General features: G+C 36.0%; 1 protein-coding gene across 4 annotated transcripts in view; it reads left to right on the top strand.

Annotated features, from left to right (window-relative positions):
- Positions 1-24,889, top strand: part of ERBB2IP (erbb2 interacting protein) — a 91,688-nt gene that overhangs the window by 16,333 nt on the left and 50,466 nt on the right. For all 4 annotated transcript variants that reach the window (XM_006870980.1, XM_006870979.1, XM_006870978.1 and 1 more), the window contains exons 3-9: positions 10,220-10,298; positions 11,762-11,851; positions 12,909-12,965; positions 20,221-20,284; positions 22,466-22,540; positions 23,329-23,473; positions 24,641-24,713. In XM_006870980.1, the coding sequence (XP_006871042.1) occupies positions 10,220-10,298; positions 11,762-11,851; positions 12,909-12,965; positions 20,221-20,284; positions 22,466-22,540; positions 23,329-23,473; positions 24,641-24,713 (583 nt within the window). The remainder of the gene's footprint in view (positions 1-10,219; positions 10,299-11,761; positions 11,852-12,908; positions 12,966-20,220; positions 20,285-22,465; positions 22,541-23,328; positions 23,474-24,640; positions 24,714-24,889) is intronic.

Genomic DNA, 24,889 nt, shown 5'->3' with positions numbered 1-24,889 from the left:
CTAATGATTAGGTGGCACTGTGCTGGAAAAGACTTTCAGTTTAAGCTAAAATAAGTTAAATTGATTAAGAGGAAAATTACAGATTGCCAGGGAAGTCATGGTATTTTTCTGTTGTGTTTTAAAATTTCTAGTATTACTAATTGACTTTATAGTCTACGTTAAGTTCAGCTGTTTTAATAAATTAATTTATTTCAGATAGTGAATGAAGAAGGAAAATTACATTATAATACTTGATCACTGCTTACTGTTTTAAATATACATAGTTGTAACTAGATTTGTGCATTTTTTGGTTTCTGAAGGCCATATTACTCAATGTGCTAAACCTGGTGCACATCATACATCTGTCATCCTCTGGCCACTGTAATCTTTGGCATTTGCAATTCCTGATTTAGACTGCTTTACTATGACTCGCTTACATTTTGTTGTATTTGTTTGCATAATCTCCAAAATGCAAAACCTATATGAAACTGCTATTAACCTAAATTTCACCATTACAACACAGGAGTATTGATGCTATTATAGCCAGAGACTGTCCATCACCTCACTAATTGGCTGGCAGTTCTGATAATTTTTTTTTTTTTCCTGTCTTGCTTTGTTGTAGTCCTAGAATGTCCTGTTCTGATTTTCATATTCTATTAAGTTGTTTAGTTCAACACGAAAACACTCTGAATGTTAGTTTGAAGTAAGACCAAGGCCTCATTGATAGTACCAGCTCAGGTTCTTTAGCTACAGCAGACTAATATGCATTGATAATTACTGGTGATTGGAATCTGAAAGTTGGAAACAAGAAGGATCTGTAGTTGGAAAATATGGCTATGGTGATAGGAATGATTCTAAAGATCCCATGATAGAATTTTGCAAGACCAATGACTTATTAATTGCAAATGCCTTTTTACAACAATATAAAAGGCAACTATACACATGGACCTCACCAAGTGGCATACACAGGAATCAAATTGACTACATCTGTGTGAAGAGATGGTAAAAAAGCTCAATATCATCTGTTAAAACAAGGCCAGAGACTGTGCAACAGATCATCAGTTGTACATAATGCAAGTTCAAGTTGAAGCTGAAGAAAATTAAAACAAATCCATGAAACCCAAAATACAGCCTTAAACTTATTCCACCTGAATTTAGAGACCATCTCAAGAACCGATTTGATATATTTATGTACTGATGATCAAAGACTCAAAGAGTTGTGGAATGACATGAAGAATATCATACAGGAAGAAAGCCAAACATCATTAAAAAGACCAGAAAGAAAGAAAAGGCTGAAGATATCTGAAGAGACTCTGAAAAGGATACCAGTGTGAGGATTAGGGTGCACCTGACCCAAATGATAATATTTTCAGTAGCCTGTATGCATGTGAAAGTTGGACAGTCAGTACTGACAACCATAGAAAAACTGATGCATTTGAGTTGTGGTATTGGAGAATATTAAAAGTAACATGAACTGGTGGAAGGACAAATAAACCTGTCTTGGAAGAAGTATAGCCAAAATGCTCCTTAGAAGCCTGGATGAAGGCACCAATCCCTGGAGAAGGAAGGATATCATTCTTGGTAAAGTGGAGGGTCAGTGAAAAAAAGGAAGACCCCTAAGGAGATGGAACCAACTGGACGGCACTTAACAACATACATGTTATCATTGGAATCCTATGTGGTGTTGTGGGTTAATGGACTGGACTGCAAATTTGATTTGATACACAAGGTTGATGGTTGAAGCTCACCAGATGCTCCTTGGAAACCCTTTGCAGGTTGCTATGGGTCAGAACAGCTCGATGGCATTTAACAATAACATACATGTTGTTTGGAGCCCTGGTGTGGTGTGTGGATTAATGCAGTGGTCCGCAAGGTTGGTTTGAACCACAGAGTTGGTGTTCAAGCTTACCAGTTGCTCTTTGGAAACCTTATACAGGATCAGTTTGAATAGGAAACAACTTAAAGGCACTTAACAACAACATCAACAATACATGTTATTTAGTCACATTGGTTACTCTTTCCATATGTCAGCATTCTCAAATCTATTTTTTCCTTTGGGGCAGGGTTAGAGTAAGGGGTTAGGATTAGGATTATGGCTAGATCTGTTGTTGTTGCTAAATGCTGTCAAGTCATGTCTGACTCATAACAATACTGTATAGGATTTCCAAGGAGTAACTGGTGAATGTGAACTGCAAAAGTTCAAACTGACCTTGCAGTCCAGTGCTTATCCTACAGCACCAGGCTCTGTTTAGTGTTAGAGTTATGGTTACTATTAGGGATAGGATTAAGGCTTGGTCTAGTGTTAGGGTTGCAGCTAGATTTATTTTTATTTATATTTAATGTTTTTCGTGAAATCTACTTAATTTCCTCTTCATTTGAAAGTTCAGTTAACTACATTATTCCCTGTTTTGTATTATGTTTCTTTTGTTGTTGTTGCCAACTGGTATCTCTGGGTTCCTATTTTCACACTTGTAGGTTTCTTTTGCTTTGAATATTTGTATATCTGGATTGAGTTTTGGGTAATATTGTTTAGTTTCTGATCATTTGGAATTATCCTAATTTCGCTATCATATATGATGGACAATTTTCTTGGTCTCTTTCTGTTCTGGAATTCTAGTCATATGTCAGTTAATTTCTCTTGGTAGTTTCCCACTAAATTTTAGGCTTTCTTCAGATGTTACAATTAGTTGATGGGTATTCCTCTGTTGTTAGGTACCATTGAGTCTATTCTGACTCATAGTGACCCTGTATAGGGGTTCCATAGAGCAACCGGTAAGTTTGAACCACCTACCTTGTGCTTAGAGGTCCGTTGCATATCTGATAGCACCACATCAAAGTGTTCCTTTAGCAGATGATTATTGAGACATTTTTCTTCACTCTGACTTTCTAATTGCTTTTTTTGTATGTTTGCAATTTTTAAAATCTATTTTGTCACCTTGTATTGTTTTCCTGAATTCTTCTAAAGTTATTTCTGTCTTCCTTGCTTTCCTCATCTTTTTCCTAATCCTTTGAAGGTCTTTTAAATTCCTTATCAAATAATTCTGATGCCATTTCTGGTACTATATTTTCTGATTCTTGAGATACTCCGTCTTGTTTCTCTATGTACACTGAAATGGTCTCTTGTCTCAGAGACATTGTGGTGCCATTATTTGTGTTTAATTGATGATCGTATGATGTGTTCTCAGGTGAGTATGATAGAGTGAATGCAGTTCTCTGTTCGCTGTTTATGGAGCATAGTTCATTAGTTCAGGGCACATTCATATACTTTCATAAACGAGTGTCACTCGACCCCTGTGGGTTGTCAAGGGCAGGGACTTGGACACACCTCAGGCTAGCTGAAGACACGGAACAAGGGAAAACTGCGTTCCCTTGTTGTCAACCTCCAGCTCTGTCCTTTACAGCCACGGTACCAACAGCCGTTCATAATAGCTCAAGATGCTCCTGTTCAACTTCCTCTTCCATTTGTCACTCATACCACATTTCTGTCCCAGCCTCTGAAGCTCAGGGTTCCAGGATTAACAACTGTATCTGTTTCATTTAGTCTTCCCTTGTCTTTGTTGCAGAGTGCCTGCTTAGTGCATCTGCCTACTCTGCCATTTTGCCTTGAAAGACCCTGGATAATTTCTTTTCAAATCTACATTATTTCTGTAATATTTTCATTTATATAGCTTTGTGTCACATTTGGAAAATAAAGTTTTAATAACCAGCAGAAATATTCAATACTTTAAAAATATCTGCAATCTAAAAGTTCTCAAAGTTTATAATTATTAGCCAGATAAAAGCTTTAAAATTTAATATTAACATTTATTGGGAACTTGCCTCACACTCCTAAGTCCTCTGTGTATTATAAATCATTTACTCTAGATGTTGTTGTTTCTGTGTTACAGTTGAGGAGGCTAAGGCAAAAAGAGCCAAAATATCTGGCCTGAACATACTATCCTACTGTATATTCATGTAAACCAAACCGCCAAACCCACTGCCATCTTCTCTATTCTGATCTATAGTGACCTTGTATAGGGTTTCCAAAGGTGTAAATCTTTGCCAGAGCAGAAAGCTTCATCTTTCTCCCTCTGAGTGGCTGGTGGTATTGAACTGCTAACCTTGTGATTCACAGTTCGGTGCTTATCCTACAGAACCACCACACTCCCAAATCTCAAAAATTCCAAGTGGTAAATGCAGTGGTGACTGTTACCTTGCTTACCACTTAAGTTCCAGCATCTAGCATGATGCCTGTATGATCGGTGTTTGTTAAGGAGTGAAAGAATGAATAAAAGAGATCAGAATAAGAGAATAGCCATTAATTGTTTGTATCTTTTGTTATTCACAGATCAACAAGTGTTTTACTTTATCATAAAAATACCCTTATTATAACCACCAATTTTTCTATAATTCTTTTGTAATTGCTTTAAACATAATTCAATCTCAGATTGAAAGCAGCAAAAAGGTTTTCTATAGAAACATTCATTTTGAGCATGATAAAAGTTCATTTTTTCACACAACTTCACGGCCGATTAAAATTCCTTTTATTATATAGCATTCACTAAAGCTACATTGGAATCCTGGTGTGGCACTGTAGGCTAATACGCTAGACTGCAAAGTCGGTTTAGACCACAAGATCCGGTGGTTCAAGCTCACCAGCTGACCTTGGAAACCCTCTACAGGGTTGCTATGGGTTGGGACCGACTCAACGGCACTTAACAACAGCAACAACAAAGCTACATTGTTGTTGTTGTTAAGTGCCATCAAGTTGATTCCAACCCATAGTGACCCTATATAGGGTTTCTAAGGAGCAGCTTGAACCACTGACCTAGCAGTTCAAATGATTTTGCAGTCTGACACATTAGCCCACAGTGCCACACCAGGACTACATTATGTCCTGTGAAAAAAGAGCAGGGATAACAAAAAGATCTACTCACCAACAGTTTGCTGGCCATAGTTAAATTTGGAGACATTTTTTAGCAAATGTTTTTGTTGTTGTTTTTGTAAGTTTTTATTGTGAACTGAGTGATAGTTTACATGGAAAAACATTGGCTTTACACCATCATTTCATTACAATGATTACACTCCTCAGTGCATCATCATTCAACCGTATTTGCTTCCATTCCCTGTTTTGTTTCTTTGTTGGCAGGGGAGTGGGGGGGATGTACACAGAAACACTCAGGAATCTATATACAATAATTTAAACAACGCAAGGGCACACTCTGCAAGCCTGCCTCCTGGCCACCAGTGCCCAGTTCGTCTCTTTCCATGAATCTGGAGTTCTCAGCTGCTCCTTCTCTCCATGTCCCCATCTCTGCGTCCATCTCTGGTGTAGCTGCTTCTCTGGATAAGGTCCCACATTCCGCCTGTGCTCTTCTCCTTTGATGGTCTTAGGGTGCTGTGTTTCTGGACTGTAAGATAACTTACTCCCCTGTTTTTGTTAGAAAACGTCTACCCTTACAATTGTGACAGTCGCAATTAGTCATGGTAACAATTACTACTGAATCGTACGAACCTTATCCCCATTTCTTTTTACCAGATCTATCTAGAAGGAGCTCTGGTAGCGTAGTGGTTACGAATTGGGCTGCAAACCTTAAGGTCAGCGGTTCGAAACTACCAGTCTCTCCGCGGGAGAAAGATGAGGCTTTCTACTCCCGTAAGGATTTACACCCTCGGAAACCCTGTACAGGGTCGCTATGGGTCAGAACCAACTCGAAGGCACTTAACAACAACAACAACATCTAGACAAGATGAAAACTATTCAGTGGGGACTCTATCTTTCCCCTCACATTCTTAAACTAAACTCCCTCTTGAAAACATATAAGCCAGAGTCACTTTGTACCTTTATCAACCCCTCATTTTAGGTAGCCAATGCCTAAATTGCCCACCCCCATCTACCCTGTAGATAGGATTGATACTTGATAGGAAGACTCCTTCCCTCTCAGCTTTAAAAAAAAAAAAAATGTTTTAAAGGGAAGGTTTTTGTAGTCTGTTTTAGACTCAATTCTAACTCATAGTGACTACATATGACAGAGTACAACTGCCTGATAGAATTTTCTTAGGCTGTAATTCAATGTGCTGGACTATAAATTGTTTGAACAGCAATGTCGTTGGTTAAAGTTCACCAGCCACTCTTCAGAAACCCTATACAGGGTTGCTATAGGTTGGAACTGACTCGATGGCACTTAACAACAACAGTGTTTATGAGACCTGATTGTTAGATCTTTAGTCTGGTGAGCTACTGATGGGTGCAAACTGTCAGCCTTTCACTTAGTGGGCTGCCAGTGTTAAGATGATAAAATAAAGGGGCTTACAGTATATAGTGGAGTCCTTGGTATGGTGCTCTAGGATAATCAGTGGACTGCTAACTGCAGGGTTAACAGTTCAAACCCACCAGCTGCTCCTCAGAAACCCCATGCAGGGTCTCAATGAGTCAGGACTGACACAACAGCACTTCACAACAACAGCAACTTATACAGTGAGCCCTGATGTGGTGCTATAGGATAAGCACTAGACTGGTAACTGCAACACCAGCAATTCAAACCTACCAGCTGCTTGTCGGAAACCCTATCAAGGTCGCTATGAGTTGGAACCAACTAGATGACCCACAGAAGCAACAACAAAACATGGTGGTGCTGTAGGGTAAGCACTGGACTGTTAACCTACAAGGTCAGCAGTTAAAACCTACTGACATCTCCACTGTCTAGTTCCAGAATAGCTTCTAAACCCCCAAAAAGGAACCCTAATTCGACCCTTCCCCCAACCCCTGACAACTACTAATCTGCTTTCTGTCTCAGTGGATTTGCCTTTTCTGGATATTTCATCTACTAGTTCTGGTGTGGCGCTGTGGGTTAATGCACTGGACTGCAAGGTTGGTTTGAACCGCAAGATCAGTGGTTCAAGCTCACCAGCCGCTCTTTGGAAACCCTATATGGGGTTGGTATGGATCGGAACCAACTTGATGGCACTTAACAACAACAACATAGGCATCATACATTATGTGATCTTCGTTTCTGGCTTCTTAGCATATTGTTTTCTAGTGTTATCCATGTTGTATCATCTATCAGTGTCTCATTTATATGTTTAAATCTCACTGTAGCACATTTTACTTGTCATTCAGCAGATGGGCATTTGGCTACTGTGAATAGTGCTGCTGTGAACATTCATGTACAGTGCTTGGAATGCATGTGACTTGAATTCTCTAGGAGAAAAATTGTTGGGTCATATAATTCTGTTCGACTTATTGAAAAACCACCAGTCTTTTTCACAGTGGAGGTGTACTATTTACATTCCCCACTCACAATGTGTGAGAGTTCTAATTTCTCCACATTTTTTTTCAACACTTACCATTTTCCATTTTTAAAATTATAGCCTCGTCCCCAGTGGGTGTGAAGTGGTATCTCAGGGTAAATTCTTGCCATTTAAAAATTTTATTCTTGAAATCAACATCAGAGCATTTCCAACGATTAAATAGGTAAAATAAATCTATTGCTAGTGTCTTTCCCAAATTAGTCAATACATTAGAACTGTTCTGTACCTGAAGGAAAAAAGTCATCTTTAAAATATGTACCTTTTGATCTCCTGTATACTCTTCACTCAAAAGGAGCTCTGGTAGCGTAGTGGTTACGAATCGGGCTGTGAACCTTAAGGTCAGCGGTTCGAAACTACCAGCCGCTCCGCGGGAGAAAGATGAGGCTTTCTACTCCCGTAAGGATTTACACCCTCGGAAACCCTGTACAGGGTTGCTATGGGTCGGAACCGACTCGACGGCACTTAACAACAACAACAACAATACTCTTCACTCACATCCCCCAAATAATCTATAGAATTTAGTCCTGTGAATGGCTTTTTTCTCTCATCTATAGGGTCCACGTCTAGGCTGGGTACTTGACATTGTGGTCAACCTGCCTCTTTAGAATCATTGAACAGGGCTTACAAGATCTCTAGTGAGAACCTGGTTGGATAATCATATCATATTAGAGTAAAAATAGGTTTTGTTTGTTTTTCATTAAATGTACCTATTAAATATATATATATATATATATGTGTGTGTGTGTGTGTGTGTATATAGTAAATCGAGTGAAGGTTTATAGAGCAAATCTTCAGTTTTACATCCAACAAATCATATACTTTGCTTCATTGCATAGTTGCAATCCCCTCCATGTACCCAGCAGTTATCACTTAACCTCTCTTCACTTTAACTATTGCATTTCTCCCCGTGTCTCCCGCTACCTTCATCTTTCTTCTTCTAACCTCCCTGTTGTTGTGTATTGCCTGCCCTGTCATCCGTGTTGGCATTGTCTACCCTGTAGTGTGTGAATAATCTCCCACCCCACCACTACTCCATCATAGATTATTTCTTCTATCAAGAGAACCTTTTTTTGACTTTTTACAACATTGGTCTCATACAGTGTTTTTGACCTTTTGTGATTAATATCACTCATCTTAGTGTCTTCCAGGTTCAACTGTGTTGTGAGGCTTTCACAGATTCATCATTATTCGTCAGTGTTTTGTAATATTTCACTGTGCGTATGTACCAAAATTCATGCAGTCATTCTTCTGTTGATGGGCATGTAAATCTTTTTAATATGGTATGCCTCTTGTTGATAGCATATTGAAGAATTCTGTTTTCTTATCCATTCTGCTCTTTATGTCTCTTGATTGGTACATTTAATCCATTTACATACAGTGTTATTATCAGTAGGTATGAATTGATTGTTGTTGTTGTTGTTCTGTGTTTTTTTGTTGTGGTGCTACTGGATTCTTTGTTCCACATAATTTTCTATGATGAGTTCATTTTGTTTGTGGATTTTCTTTTCTATTGTGTTGGTGGTGGTGGTTATGTGCCGTGGAGTCAGTTCCGACTCATCGCGACCTTGTACAAGGTTTCCAAGGCTGGAAATCTTTTTTAAATTTTAATGTACAGGTGTATTATTTTTCTTTGAGGTTACCCTGCAATTTGTTAATATTTTTCCTGCTTAAAATAGTGTTTTATCTTGAAGTATACTTAACTTCCTTCCCATTTGGAAGTTCTGTATCTACACTATTTCATCTTCTTGCTTTGTAGTTGATTTTGTTTTACATTGATATCTCTGGTTCCGTATTTTCAGTCATGTAGGTTTGTTTTACTTTAAATACTTCTATATCTGGATTGAGTTCTGGGTGACGTTGTCATGCATGTTAATCTCAGGTAGTTAGTTATTTGCTGTTGATTCTTAGTCCAAATAGTATCTGTTAGCATTTTTAGCAAAGTTGGTCTGGTTATTACAAATTCCTTAAATTTTTGTGTATAGGAAATGCCATAATTTTGCCAGCATATTTGAGGGACAGCTTTTTTAGTTGGCAATCTTTCTCTTTCAGTGTTTTATATATATATCATTCCATTGCCTTCTTGCCTGTATAGTTTCTGCTGAGAAATCAGAGTGTAGTCTTACTAGTTCTCCTTTGTTAGGTAACTTTTCGTTTTTCCTGCGCTGTTCTCAGAATTATTAACTTGTGTTTGATTTTGGAAAGTTTGAGTATGGTATGTCTTGATGATGTTCTTTCGGGATCTATCCTGTTTGGGATTCATTCACATTCTTGTATGCTTATCTTCTTGTCTTTCATGATGTTTGGGGAATTTTCTTTCAGCAACTCTTTGACCATTTTCTGTGCTTGTCTCTTCCTGTTCTGGAATTCAGATCACCCATAAGTTGTTCCTTTTCCTGGTGTCCCACATAACTCGTGGGCTTTCTCCAGATTTTCTCATGGTAGACAAGACTGCTTTCAGAAATTACTTTCAATTTCATTCACTGGTATGTATATCTGATGTAGATTTTTCATTTCTTATGTGTTCAGCTTTGCATTCTGCTTTGTTCATATATATGAGGAGCATGCCCAACCTAGAGCCAAGCACTCAAAAAACAATACTTGTTTTTAATGCGAGAGAGACACTGTTCTGCATTTTATGTCCTTAACTTTATCATATAGAGAAGGCACTAATTTTCATGAATGCTAAGAGACAGAAAAGAAGGTAAAACTATTCAAAATAATTAGCAGTTATATAGGCAAATGAAGAAAAGACAAAGAAGAAGGAAGTTTGGTATGGAAATTCTTCTGCCTGATTCACAGAGATGTTGATGCTTATCTATTTCCTGTTTACTTAATAGACTACTTTAGAATCTGCTAGTGCATCAATAATAGTAGTAGCAATAGTAGTTATTATGACTTTGGTTCTTGAAATAAATTCTGAAAATTTGATTATTGTTTGTTCATTCTCTAGGAATACAAGAGTTTCCTGAAAATATAAAAAATTGTAAAGTTTTGACAATTGTGGAGGCCAGTGTAAACCCTATTTCCAAGTAAGTTCTCTATTGCATTATAAGTTACTTTTATAAATAGAACAGCTATAAACCAGTAAAAAATAATGCTTTATATATTTTCATGGACATTCTGTATCAATCTTCAATCCATTAAAAATACCATGTTAGAGTTAAAAAATGAACACTTAGAATACATTTTAAAGTCTTTACATCACTTATGTATAAATCAGGATTCAAACAAATTATGTATTTTGTTCCAGAGCACATAGATTTTATGGGTTTAGAATTCAGGTCTCCTTGCTCAATGTAATTTGCATAATATAAAAATGGTTTTGCCTGTAATTTAGATGTGTGGAACAGTCACCCTTCTGAAAATAATTTTTTTAATTACAAGGTCAAGAAAGCAGAAAGAAAAATCATGTGAAGTTATGTTATTTTTTGATGGCAATGGCTAGAAAAAGAAAGCTTTGCTGATAACTTAGTTGTTAAATTTTGTGAAAATGGAATGCTGAAGAGAAAGATTAATAGAGTATATTTGTAGTATGGCTAAGCTGAGAGTTTAAATCAGCCTTTATTGTATTTCTTGATGAGTTTTTCCAGCATAGAGTTGCTTTTTTGTGGAATATGGAGAAATGTGAGGAAGGGAAAAATAAAATGAATTAAAGACTGATGTGTCTTACTGTGAGAGGATTTTGTATTTGTTAAAGTCTTGGACAAACTACTTTAAGATGATGTATATTCTCCTCATTGAAAATAGTGCTGTAGTGTTATGTTCTAAATCTGACTTCTTTCATAAGCCAGAAAAAATGGAAATAAAGCTAATATAAATTGATTCTTATATAATCTTAAGAATGTCAATCAGCTTTTTATATTCTATCCTTATAATCTTTTTTGTTTCTTTTAAAGGCCAAATGTTGAGATTGAAAATAATCTAAACCAGCAGTTCTCAATTTGGGGCAATTTTGCTTCCTGGGTACATTTAGCAATTTCTTGGGATATTTTTGTTGTCTGACCTTGGAAAGAGTTGTTACTAGTATTTAGTAGGTAGCAGCCAGGGATACTGCTAAATATCATACAACCCAGAGAACTGCCTTTTCACAATAAAGAATTATCCAGTTCAAAAAGCCAATACTGGAAAGGATTAGAGACTCTGAACTATCATTTTGAATTGATGAAAAGCTTGATGTTATTATATGTTATATAAGGTGAATTTTGGGAATGTCTGCTGACTTCAGTTATGTCAGGAATACATTTCTGTGTAAGTGGGTTTACTGGGTTAAATTGTATATTGAGACAAATACTGTCGTACAGCTTTTTAGAAAGAAAGAAAGACATAAACACTGAAAAAGATAACTTTTTAGTGAAGGTAAATCTCACATTAAGGATAGCTAGTGGAAATAAAGAGGTAACTTATCTAGTTACACAAATTCCTGAAGAGATATTAGTAAGAGACTGAAATTCTGTATATGAACTTAATTTAAATGTTGGTGTGTTTTATTTAGGCTTCCTGATGGATTTTCTCAGCTGTTAAACCTAACACAGTTATATCTGAATGATGCTTTCCTTGAGTTTTTGCCAGCTAATTTTGGCAGGTAATTTATAATTTATTCTAAAACCTCTTATTGCTGCCTCTTGTAGATATTACAAAAATACAAGTTGTTTTAGTAATATTATTAACTACAGTTTCTTAGCCTCTTCTTTTATGATTATTTCTACATGTGATTCTTAGAGGTATCTTTGATCTTGTTATTTTTTAAGTAAACAATAAGCAGCCATAGTTTAAAAAATTTTTTTTAGAGAATTTAAAATTTAAAGAATATAAACTAATGGAGTTTAAATGGAATAATGTCTGTATATTGGGAAACTAAATGCTTTATTCTCAAAATTTATCACTATCCCAAGTTATCTAATTTACTGGCATGCGTCTTCCCCACTATAAAAAATATTCTTGAGAAAAGCAGATGTGTTTCTGGGCTTACCCCACCACCATTATCAGCACCTAGACATACTGTATTCCCTCCCCTATGGCTCCCCCCACCCCAGGTGAATAGGAAAAAAAGAATGAATTATAGGTATCAAATTAATATGGAATTAAAGTTAATTACTAGAGGGAAATGCTATTCAACTACCTGTTAGGTTTATAGTCACCTTTTTTCTAAAAGTAATTCGTGTACTTGTCAGATTCTGTGTGTGACAACATATATATGGACCACTTCATTTCCTCCTTTTTCTCTCTGTAGTGCCATTGGAACCACTGAAGAGCCAGAGGATTTCTCCTTTTCCATGTTCCTTTGTTTCCTTTATTGGTTCCTTCTTAGAGTTGAATTGTTATTCTCCAATCTACTAACATTACCATATATTACATTTCAGATAAAAAGACAGGAAATATTTTAGGATTGATAAGGGAATAGTTTGTCACTTTGAAAATGTCAGGAAGGGCTTACATTTTTTCCCCTTGTAATTCTTAGGAGTGCAGAGATCATCTTTTCCCACTTATATTTCTTTGTATTCGTCTGTATTTTTTACTATACCACTCTGTGTATAGTGAACTGCACAATGAATATTGGTTGCTTTATACTTTAGAGTGTTACATTAATTTGTTCATTAAGTTCTTTGCCAGATGTTTGATTTATTTTCTTTGTTTGGCAGATTAACTAAACTTCAAATATTAGAACTTAGAGAAAATCAGTTGAAAATGTTGCCAAAGTAAGTAAAGTGCTATCTTTTTTAACATTAAATTTAGAAATGTTGATTTTTTAAGTCCTTAGAGAAATGAAAAAGAAAAACTTTTTTTTTTTTTTTTTTTTTAGTAAAATGGTGTTTTAAGTTATTTTAAAAAGTGTCACCCATTTTGTGGTCATAATATTTTCATTAGTGGTGTTTAATGCAAAATTCTATATTGATGTTAACTGGATACTATGTCAGTAGGAAGAGTATTGGTGTGGCATTGTAGGATAAGCACTTGACCTCAAGGTTGGTTTGAACCACCCCTTGGAAATCCTATATAGGATTGCTAAGAGTCGGAACTGACTCAACAGCACTTAACAAAATATCAGTAGGATAAGCACTGGCCTACTAACCAAAAGGTTGGCAATTCATCCCCACCAGTCACTCCTTGGAAAACCTATATAGGGTTACTATTAGTCAGAACTGACTTGATGGCACTTACCAACATGTCAATGGTGATTTCTTAGTTCTTTGGGACTCAGTCTCCTGTGACACTCAAGTCATAAATAAGTATGCAAAGCTTACTTGAGTCGAACAAAGAAGTCTCAGATTCACAAACTACAGCTCTTACATATTACTCATTAATGAGATCCATGGTGGTGGTGGTGTTGCTAAGATTATCGAGTTGGTTCCAACTCATAAACAACCCTGTATAAGGTTTCTGAGGGGTAACTGGTAGATTTGAACTCAGACCTTGCAGTTAGCAATCCAGTGCTTCTTCTACAGTGCCATACCAGAACTCCAAAGAGATCCATTGGATCAGATAATTATAGTCAAGGACTTAATTATCTGGTTTTCTAGTTCATTATAAATTAAATTGAGTTGTTGTTGTTGTGAAGTGCTGTCTAGCAGGTTCCACCTCATAGCAACCCTGTGTAGGGTTTCCAAAGTTTTCAGTCGTTGACCTTGTGGTACCAGTCCATTACTTATCCTGAAGCACCACACCAGGACTCCAGAAATTGTTGGAGGGCCCCTATTTGTAAGCAATGAAGAAGGTAAGACAAATAGAAACAGGTCTACAAATTCAAAATGCACTGTAGCCTGTAGCCTTTTATTGAATGCATTCCTATATTGTGATTTAGGAGTTGACAAACTACAGTGTTAACGACTAAATTTGGCCCACTGCCTGCTTTTGTTCGTTTACATATTGCTTTTGGCTGCTTCTTCCCTACAGTGTATAGTTGAGTAGTGTGACAGATTGTATGATCCATTAAGCCTAAACTATTTAATCTCTGTACATTTATAGAAAGAAATGTTCAATTCCTGTTGTAGTTGATTTATCAATACTTAATTGCCACCTTTTAGGAGAGAAACACCTCCAGTACCCACAGGAATTAATTGTTTTGTTTACTCTGTTTCTGTGATATCTTTTTTTATATCCGTTATAACATTTACCACTTTATTTTAATGTATTTGTTTTTATACATGCCCTTTCCTTCTTCCCTGATCAGCTTATGACATGTTTTTCACATAAACAAATGTATCCACACATATAACACTCATAACACACCTAGGAAAATGATGAGTGTTGCTTGGGCAGCAAAAAACCTTATAATGAGTATGTTCTTTGCATAAAACACCTTATACACTGTTTTAAGACTTTGAGGGTAAGGACCATGCATAGTTTTCCTTCCCAAAGGACAGTGTGCTCACAGAGAGAGAGATTTTTCTGCATATTCCAGTTACAGTGAACAACATTGTGCCCATCTTTGTTGTTGTTGTTTTTTTGGGTGCATTGTATCATTAGTAATACATACTACAAACAGACCATCAATTGCTCATATGCAAATTCAAACTGAAGTTGAAGAAAATGAAAACAAGTCCACGAGAGCCAAAATATGACTTTGAGTATATCCCACCTGAATTTAGAGATCATCTGAAGAACAGATTTGATACATTAAACACTAAAGGCTGAAGACCAGAAGAGTTCTGGGATGACATCAAGGACATCATACGGTAGAAAGCAAAAAGTCATTAAGAAGACAAGAAAGAAGGAGAAGATCAAAATGGATGTCAGAAGAGACACTGAAACTTGCTCTCCAGGTAGAGATACTAAAATAAGTGGAAGAAATGAGGAGGTAATGAGAGCTAAACAGAAAATTTCAAAGGTCAGCTCAAAAAGATAAAGCCAAATATTACAACAAAATGTGCAAAGATCTGGAATCAGAAAACCAAAAAGGAAGAACACACTCATCATTTCTCAAGGTGGGGGAATCGAAGAAAAAATTCAAGCCTTGACTTTCGTTATTGAAAGATTCTCTGGGCAGATTATTTGTAGAAAGCATGAAGAAAAGATGAAAGGAATACACAGTCACTGTACCAAAAGGAAATGGCTGATGTTCAACCATTTCAAGAGGTAGCATATCATAAAGAGCCAATGATACTGAAGGAAGAAGTCCAAGCTGCATTGAAGGAATTGGCAAAGAACAAGGCACCAGGAATTGATGGAATAAAAATTGAAATCTTTCAATAAAGTTAAGCAGCACAGGAGGCACTCACTCATCTCTGCCAAGAAATTTGGAAGACAGTATCTGGCCGACTGAGTGGAAGAGATCCATATTTGTGCCCATTCCAAAGAGAGGTGACCCAATGGAATGCGGAAGTCATTGGAAAATATCTTTGATATCCCATGTGAGTAAAGTTTTACTGAAGGTAATACAGAAACGGCTACAAGCGTACATTGACAGAGAACTTCCAAAGGTTCAAGCTGGATTCAGAAGAAGCCATGAAACAAGGGATATCATTGCTCATGTCTAGTGGATCTTGGCTGAAAGCAGAGAATATCAGAAAGCTGTTTACCTATGCTTTATTGACTATGCAAAGGCTTTCAATTGTGTGGATCATGACAAGCTATGGACAATATTGTGAAGTATGAGTATTCCGGAACACTTAATTGTGCTCATGAGGAATCTGTATATGGACCAAGAGGCAGTTGTTCGAACAGAATATGGGAACACTGAATGGTTTCTAATTAAGAAAGGTGTGTGACAGGGTTGTATTATTTCACCATACTTATTCATCCTATATGCTGAGTCCTGGTGTGGTGCTGTGGGTTAATGCACCAGACTGCAAAGCCATTTGAACTGCAAGGTCGGCAGTTCAAGCTCACCAGTCGCTCCTCAGAAACCCTGTATAGGGTCGCTGTGGGTCGGATCCCACAACTACAACATGCTGGGCAAATAATCTGAGAAGCTGCATTATATGAAGAAACACATGGCATCAGGATTGGAGGAAGACTCATTAACAACTGTGATATATAGATGATCCAACCTTGCTTGAAAGTGAAGAAGACTTACTTCATTTTTTTTTTTTCAAATATTTTTTACTTCAAAAAATATTTACTGATGAAAACCAAAGACCACAGGCTTCGGTATGGATTGCATCTCAATGTAAAGAAAACAAAAATCCTCACCACTGGACCAATAAATAGCATTCTTATCAATGGAGAGAAGATTGAAGTTTCAAGGACTTCATTCTTCTTGGATAACTATCAACACTCATGGAAGCAGCAGTCAAGAGTTCAGACAACGTATTGCATTAGGCGTGTCTGTTGCACAAGACTTATTTAAAGTGTTGAAGAGCAAAGATGTCAGCTTGAGGACTAAGGTGTGCCTGACCCAAGCCATGGTATTTTCAATAACCTCGTATGCATGCGAAATCTGGACATTGAATAAGGAAGACCATAGAAGAATTGATACATTTGAGTTATGATGTTGGGGAGAATATTGAAAGTGCCATGGACTGCCAGAGAACCAACAGATCTGTGTTGGAAGAAGTGCAACCAGATTACTCCTTGGAGGCCAGGATGGCCAGACTTCGTCTCTCATACTTTAGACATATTGTCAGGAGGGACCAGTCGTTGGAGAAGGATATCATGTTTGGTAAGGTGAAGAGTCAGAGGAAAAGAGGAAGACCCCCAGCGAGATGAATTGGCAAAGTGGCAGCATCAGTGGGCTGAAGCGTGGCAATGATAGTGAGGTTGACCCGGGATCTGGTAGTATTTCATTCTGCTGTGCATAAGGTCACTATGAGTTGGTACCGACTCAATGGCACCTAACAACAACAGCAGTGCATAGTTTTCTGATGTTTGTATGTAATGTTTCCAACCCCCACAGACAAAGATTAGACTTAAAAGACACTATATTTAACCTGACTCAAGATAGAGTCCTCAGAATGTAATCCCATTATCAATTAGAAATGTTTATTCAGTGGAATGAAGTTTATAGTGAATATAAATTATATTGTTAATTATTTTTCATAAAAATTTAGTACTTAAATAGTTTACAAATTCCAATAATCAAAATTTGACGCCATAGTAGTTTCTAAGAGATAGAATAAACCAATATGAGAAGTGTTTACTGTGGTTTCTAATTAGTTAATATGTTCTTTCTAATATCATAATTCTTTCTTGCTTTCTAAGACTTATGATAAACTTAAGTAATTGATAATATTTTATTGTGTTTTAGATGAAAGTTTGCACAGGAAATTAGATTCCCTTTAATAATCCTTATACAAATTATTCCAAGCCAATTGTTACAATTTTTACAGTATGTCAGTGTTGTCATTATTTCTGTTCTGTTTTATTTCCATTGGCTTATGTTCCTTTTCTCTCTTTGCCATATCGCCTTTAATATTGGGTCTATGTTGATGGTTTGAATTGTTCGGTCGCATGCAATTCATTGTAACTATAGTGAAGTGTAAGACATGTAAGGCTACCTTTTTTTCCTTCTCCACTTCTTACAGTTCTCTTTACATGTCCATGCTACTGGTATAGTAGTATGGGTGGTGATTATATGCCGTCGAGTCAGTTCTGACTCGAGGCTGTAAATCTTTATGGGAGCAGAAAGCCTTGTCTTTTTCCTGTGGAGCGACTGGTAGATTCAAACTACTGACCTTGCAGTTAGCAGCCCAGCTCATAATCTGCTATGCTACCGAGGCTCCTTGGTAGTATGGATGTTGTTGTTGTTGTTCCTAAGTGCCACTGAGTCAGTTCTGACTCTTAGCCACACTATATAGGGTTTCCGAGGAGTGGCTGGTGGGTTTAAGCTCCTGACTTTGTGCTTTGTAGTCCAGTGCTTATCCAACAGCACCACACCAGCAGTCTTCTTAGCGTGGATATAACAGTTTAATTACGTAGCATGAGATTTTACACTTCTGGCGAAAAACGTGGAAACACCTTTTGTTGTATTCTGAAATCAAACAAGAAGTTACTTCTGTGTTTTCTGGAGCAAGAAAATGAGATGAGTAAGGGAAGTAAACCTACTATAGTACTTCATAATACCTGAGAAATAGGCACTCAATAAATCCTAAATTACATAAAGCAACTTGGAGAAAAATGAGCTGTTGTGCAATGAAGGCAATCAAAGGCATGATAAAACCTGACATATTTAAAACAGAAGTGTTTTACATTTTCCACCAGTAGTGTGATGATACATTCTCTTATACTCATGCACTAAAAACTGGAGAAATGTTTTAACTTGCTTATTTTTCACTTTATGAGTTGGAACCGACTCCACGGCACACAACAGCAACATTTTTCACTTTTAATTATAATTAATTGAATTTCCAAAAGATACATTTTTTGGTATGTGTGTGTTCTTGTGTCACATAATTTAAGAAGCCTGTTTGGGTTTTAATGATACTAAATTCCAAGTTGTTATGAATGTATTAATGTAATATATTGGAAATATGATTATTGTATTTTATTCTCATTTTATCATAACATAATATGTTTTAAAATGTAGACTTATATATCTTGGTAGCACCTCAAATACCAAATAATGTTTTATACAAATAGCAGTTTAAGTGTATACTTAAATGTTTTGACTTAATTAACATTTAACTTGTACAGTTGCCTTCATAGATAGATAAAAATACAACTTAGCATAGTTGCTTGAAAAATCAGAGTGTATATTTCTCAAGACCCTGTATTTGTATTAAAGTTTTGGAAGTTGAAATGACATATAATTATCATTTTAATTGGAAATAAATATCTTCAGTTTTGGTATTTATAGTTTTCATGAAGTTTTATTTTTAATTTGAAAAGGCCACTGTTAAACTTAACAGTTCCTCTTTTTTTTAGAATTCTGAACATTATTTTTGAGTTATAGGCATCTTGACATTTTATAAATATATGAGCAACCTTGAGAGATGCTAGAAATAATTTGTAGCTACCAGACAGATATGTGGTGGCTCTGTAGGATAAGCACTATACTGTGAACCACAGTTCAGTGATTTGAGCTCATCCTCAGCCACTCTGCGGGAGAAAGGTAAGACTGTCTACTCCTTCAAAGATTTATAGCCTTAGGTACCCTACACTGGGACACTGTGAGTCGAAACTGACTTGATGGCACTTAACAATAGCAACCAGAATGGTAGTCCTGATATGGTAGTATAAGATAAGCAGTGGATTGCTAACTGCAAGGTCAGTGGTTCAAACCCAGTAGCCACTCCTTGGAAACCCTATACAGGGTCACTGTGAGTTGGAACTGACTCAATGACACTTAACAATAAAACAACCAGGCATGCTAATTCATTAGCTGATTTATACAGTAAGAAAATTTGCTCTGTGAAAAATAGTACAATCTATTCATATTCTTGTAGTCCCTTTAAATTTACCTCAATTACTTTGTAGTGGTTACAAATCGGGCTGCTAACCTCAAGGTTGGGAGTTGAAAACTACCATCTATTCCGTCGGAGTAAGATGAAGCTTTCTGCTCCCGTAAAGATTTACAGCCTCGGAAACCCTGTGCCAGGGTCGCTATGAGTTGGAACCGACGCTACGGTACTTAACAACAAAAACAACTTCTTTAGAAGTCAAGTGAGAAGATATGAGAAATTAAAATTAGAGAATAATTGATAACCTAATTCTTTTCATAGGAAGTTAAAATAACTTATTTTCTTAGAAAATTATCATTGTTATTTTTTAAACATGAAAGTCATACACATTGAATAAAGTGTATGTTCGTCGTTGAATGTTGTTGGTGGTGGTGTCAAGTGGTTCTGACTCATAGCTACCCTGTATAGGGCTTCAGAAGCTGTAAAAAGAACAGAAAGGTTCACCTTTTCCCCCATGGAGTGGCTGGTGGATTTGAACTTCTAACTTTGTGGTTTGAGGTCCAGTGCTTAACCTACAGGGCCATCATACTCCCCCATTAAATAGTACATAAGAATATTTAAACTGTGAAATTTGAAAGTTTCCATGTAATTGATATCATTAATCCATTTTGAATAGAACCATGAATAGACTGACCCAGCTGGAAAGATTGGATTTGGGAAGTAATGAATTCACAGAAGTGGTAAGTATCTCACTATCCATTGTTGCTGTTAGGTACCATTGAGTTGGTTCTGACTTATAGAGATCCTACATGCAACAGAATGAAATCCTGTCTTGTCCTGAGCCATCTTCATTGTGCTCTATTAGTTTGTTGAAACATATCAGTTAGTATACAATTCCTGGAGCCTGGTTTTTCACTAATGCCTTCAGTGTAGTTTGGACTTTTTCCTTCAGTACCATCAGTTCTTGATTATATGCTGGTAGAATATCAACCAATTCTTTTTGATACAGTGACTCTATATTCACTTGATCTTCTTATGATGCATTCTGCTTTATTCATTATTTTGCCTTTTGTAGTTGTTGTTAGGTGCCATCTTGTCGCTTCTGATTTATAGTGACCCTATGCACAACAGAATGACACACTGCGCACCATCCTCAGAATTATTTGAACCTATTGCTGCTGAAACTGTGCTAGTTCATCTTGTTGGGGTTCTTCCTCTTTTTCACTGACCATCTATTTTACCAAGCATGATGGTCCTCCAGGGACTGGTCCCTCTAGATGCCTGAAGGATGAGAGACAAAGTCTTGCCATCCTAGCTTCTAAGGAGCATTCTAGCTGTACTTTTTCCAACACAGATCTGTTTGTTCTTCTGTCCCTGGTACCGTCAACATTCTGCTCCACCTCCACAACTCAAATGCCTTCTTTTACAGTCTTCCTTATTTATTGTCCAACTTTCACATACATGAAGCTATGGAAAATACTGTGGCATGGGTCAGGTGTACCTTAGTCCTCAAACTGATATCTTTGCTCTTCAACACCGTAAAGGTGTCTTGTGCAGCAGATTTGCCTAATGCGGTATGCTGTTTGATTTCTTGACTGCTGTTTCATAAATCTTCCTCCAATCTTGATCACATTCTTTTTCATATAATCCAGTTTCTTGGATTATTTGCTCAACATACAAATTGAATGAGCATGGTGAAAGAATACAACTCTGGCTCACACCTTTCCTGATTTCAAACCATTCAGTATCCCCTGGTTCTGTTTGAACAACTACTGCTTTGTCTATGTACTGATTACTCATGACCACAATCAAATGTTCTGGAATACCCATTCTTCTAAGTATTATCTATATCTTATCATGATGCACATAGTCATAAGCCGTTGCATGGTCAAAAAAGCAAGAGCAAACATCTTTTTGCACATTGAATCCTTTAATATTTCAAGTCAAGATTTGAATTTTTATTATTTGGTTACACCTTAGTTTATTTTACTTTTCCTTATTATAGGATGTATCTTGGTTTCCCCCCTTCCTTTCTTTCTTTATATTTCTTCCCCTTCCTTTAATAATGTTACCATGGAGCACCTTGTGATTTTCTTTAGATGAGATCATTTCTCTCAAAGTTGACATCTATTTATTCACACATGAGTATTTCTTTTAATTCTATTCCTGCAAACATGGTTTTGTTTATTATGATTAATACTGAATTAATTTTCTTTATTGATCTTGCAAAGTAATCTTTTTTATATCAACTATATAATACTTTACCCTGTATGTAATACAAAGCTTAAATGAGTTTTATGTAATTTACTGTTTTAGAATGACCATCTAAGAGTTTCTCTTTATTTCCATTGTGGTGTAAACAGTTAACAATCTTGACTGGTTAACCCAAAGATTGGAGATTTGAGTCCACCCAAAAGCACTTTGGAAGAAATTATATAGTGATCTATTTCTTTAAAAAACAAGGCATTGAAGACTCTATGAAGTACAATTCTACTCTGACATACATGGGGTGCAGAGGGTCACCATAAATCAGAATCAACTTGATGACAACCATTTTTTTAAATGTTATTGTAGTAATTGTCCTGGCTCTTTGTAGCTATGTGACTTTGGACAGTTCATTTAACTTTGATTCATCTTATAAAGTATGTATTATACATTTAACAAGTTGTTGCCATAATTAATTAAAGCACTTTACAATATAACAAATCCTAATGCATGTTGCAATCACATTTTAAGAGAGGTATATTCTACAATTATTTTGCAAGTTCATCATCACAATAGTTCTTCCCAGTAGCTGAAACTATTCTCTAGTTAAACATCTGAGACTAAGAAGTTATCATTAGAAATTTCCATGGAGTTGTCTTACCAAATAAAGACATTCAAGAAAATTGATTCTCTGCCCCTCTCACCTATCCAAACAGCCTGAAGTTCTTGAGCAGTTAAGTGGATTAAAAGAATTTTGGATGGATGGTAATAGACTCACTTTTATTCCAGGGGTATGTATATTGAATGTTAAATGTTTTTACTTATTGTTGTCTATTCTTTGCAGTTTTATAATTGTGCTCTTACAAGTGACTTTTAATTAGTAATAAAATTTATTTAATTCTTAATAGTATTAAACATAAATTATTATTTTGTTGTTGTTGAAAATAAACAAACTCTTGATTAAATAAGAAAATATCCTGAATAAACTTTGTCTAATTGTCTTTTTTTAAATACTGTGTAATGTGTCCTTGGAGTCCTGGTGTGGCACTGTGAGCTAATGTGCTGGACTGCAAAGTCTGTTTGAATTGGAAGGTTGGCAGTTCAAGTACACCAGTTGCTCCTCAGAAACTCTATGCAGGGTCCCTATGGGTTGGAAGGACTTGACAGCACTAACAACAACAACATGTGTTATTATATTCCAATCCAATTTGCCAAGGGAATTGATAAATTACGAAATTATTCATATGCTTTCTTCTCAAATGATGCAGTCAGTGTACATTCCAAGATTCAAAGAAGTCATGAAAATCCCCATATATGTTATTTTCTGTATTTTCTGTAGAGGTGATGGGTAGTTGAGTTGTCAAAGAAAAGTATGTTGTTTGTCATTCTGCTCAGTTAAAATCCATAGGCGCTCTTATCTTTTATTACTGAATACATTATAATGGCAGCTAAGTTATTAATTCTTTCTCATATGAACATTTCATTATGAATTATAACTTGCTATTAGATCTATCTGATCCACCTAAATTAAAAAAATTAATGTTAATGGAGTCACTAGATTTCCTTTTTTTATTTACAGTTTATCGGTAGTTTGAAACAGCTTACATATTTGGATGTTTCTAAAAATAATATTGAAATGGTTGAAGAAGGAATTTCAACATGTGAAAATCTTCAAGACCTCCTGTTATCAAGCAATTCACTTCAACAACTGCCTGAGACTATTGGTTTGTGTTGCTTTTAAATTCTAATAATTAGTTTTTACTAAGGTAAAATGTAAGAAATGAAGTCTTTGCCCCTGCTTGTTTCCAAGCTTTCATATATTATCAAAATTTACTTCTTCTGATGTAGTTTTTCTGTACTGATGTGTGATCATTCGGTTCACTTTACTTTTTTGAGTTTACTCTTTTGATGACATTATTTTGCTTTTCTTTGCTATAAGGAAATCTCTTTTATCACAATTTATAATTTATAAGAAGTTGGTTTATTCAAACATTAACTCTTGATTATTATAGCCCTTATTTGGTAACTTTTTTACAGGCCTACTTCATTATAGACTCACAGACAAGAGACCAGTCTAAAGTGAACAACTCCTAGTGAGTTTATATTTGTGCAGTTACTTGTCTGGTGATGTATGTCAAGGAAGTTGATTTATTTTGATGAGAGGACCATTAAAAACAAACCACTGAATCTTTTTTAAAAAAACAGACTTCTCAATTGAGTTATATAGTTGTTTTGGTGGTGGTTATGTGCCATGGAGTCAGTTCTGACTCATAGCGACCCTGTACAGGATTTCCAAGGCTGTAAATCTTTATGGGAGCAGAAAGCCTCATCTTTCTCCCACGGAACAGCTGGTAGTTTAGAACTGCTGACCTTGTGGTTCACAGCCCAATTCGTAACCACTACGCTACCAGAGCTCCTTTTATCTCAGGTTAAATTTTACAAATTAGGAATTAATCTTCTTTAATCTTTTTATTTAAAAAATCCCCATTTTGATATTTAGTATTTATAAAATATAGTTTATGCAATAAGCTACATTCATTTTATCATTTCTGTAATCTGTAAATTCAACAAATTTGTGTTGTGTGTATCTTTTCTGTGCCAGGCATTCATCTAGTAGTGTGGTTACAGTAGTGAACAAAACTGACCAAAAGTCCATATTTGCATGGTTGCATTCTAGTAGAGATTTATAGACAAATTTACAATATGCTAAAAGGTGTAATATACATGAAATTTTTCGGATAAGGACTAGAGAGTAATAAAGTTGGGATGGTGTCTCTCAGATACATTGATGAGGAAAGTTCTTTCTAATTGTCAAAGGTGCTCACATTGACTGTTGGTAAATTTTCTTCTAGTTCTTGTTGAAAATGTTATGTGGTATCTTTTCTCAATAGGTTCGTTGAAGAATGTAACAACTCTAAAAATAGATGAAAACCAATTAATGTATCTACCAGACTCTATAGGAGGGTAAGATTTTTATAAATTAAAATATTGGATGTTTACTTTCAGTTCAGCATGATATATATATTTTTTGTTAAGTGCTGTCGAGTCGGTTCAACCCATAGTGACCCTGTATAGGGTTTCTGAGGAGCAGCTGGTGAGCTTGAACTGACAACCTTGCAGTTCAAATGGCTTTGCAGTGT

Source organism: Chrysochloris asiatica, unplaced genomic scaffold (assembly GCF_000296735.1).
Source record: "Chrysochloris asiatica unplaced genomic scaffold, ChrAsi1.0 scaffold00157, whole genome shotgun sequence".
In the NCBI taxonomy this organism is placed as follows: Eukaryota; Metazoa; Chordata; class Mammalia; order Afrosoricida; family Chrysochloridae; genus Chrysochloris; species Chrysochloris asiatica.
The sequence above is the reverse complement of the archived record's forward strand: the minus strand, read 5'-3'. Positions and strand labels throughout refer to the sequence as shown.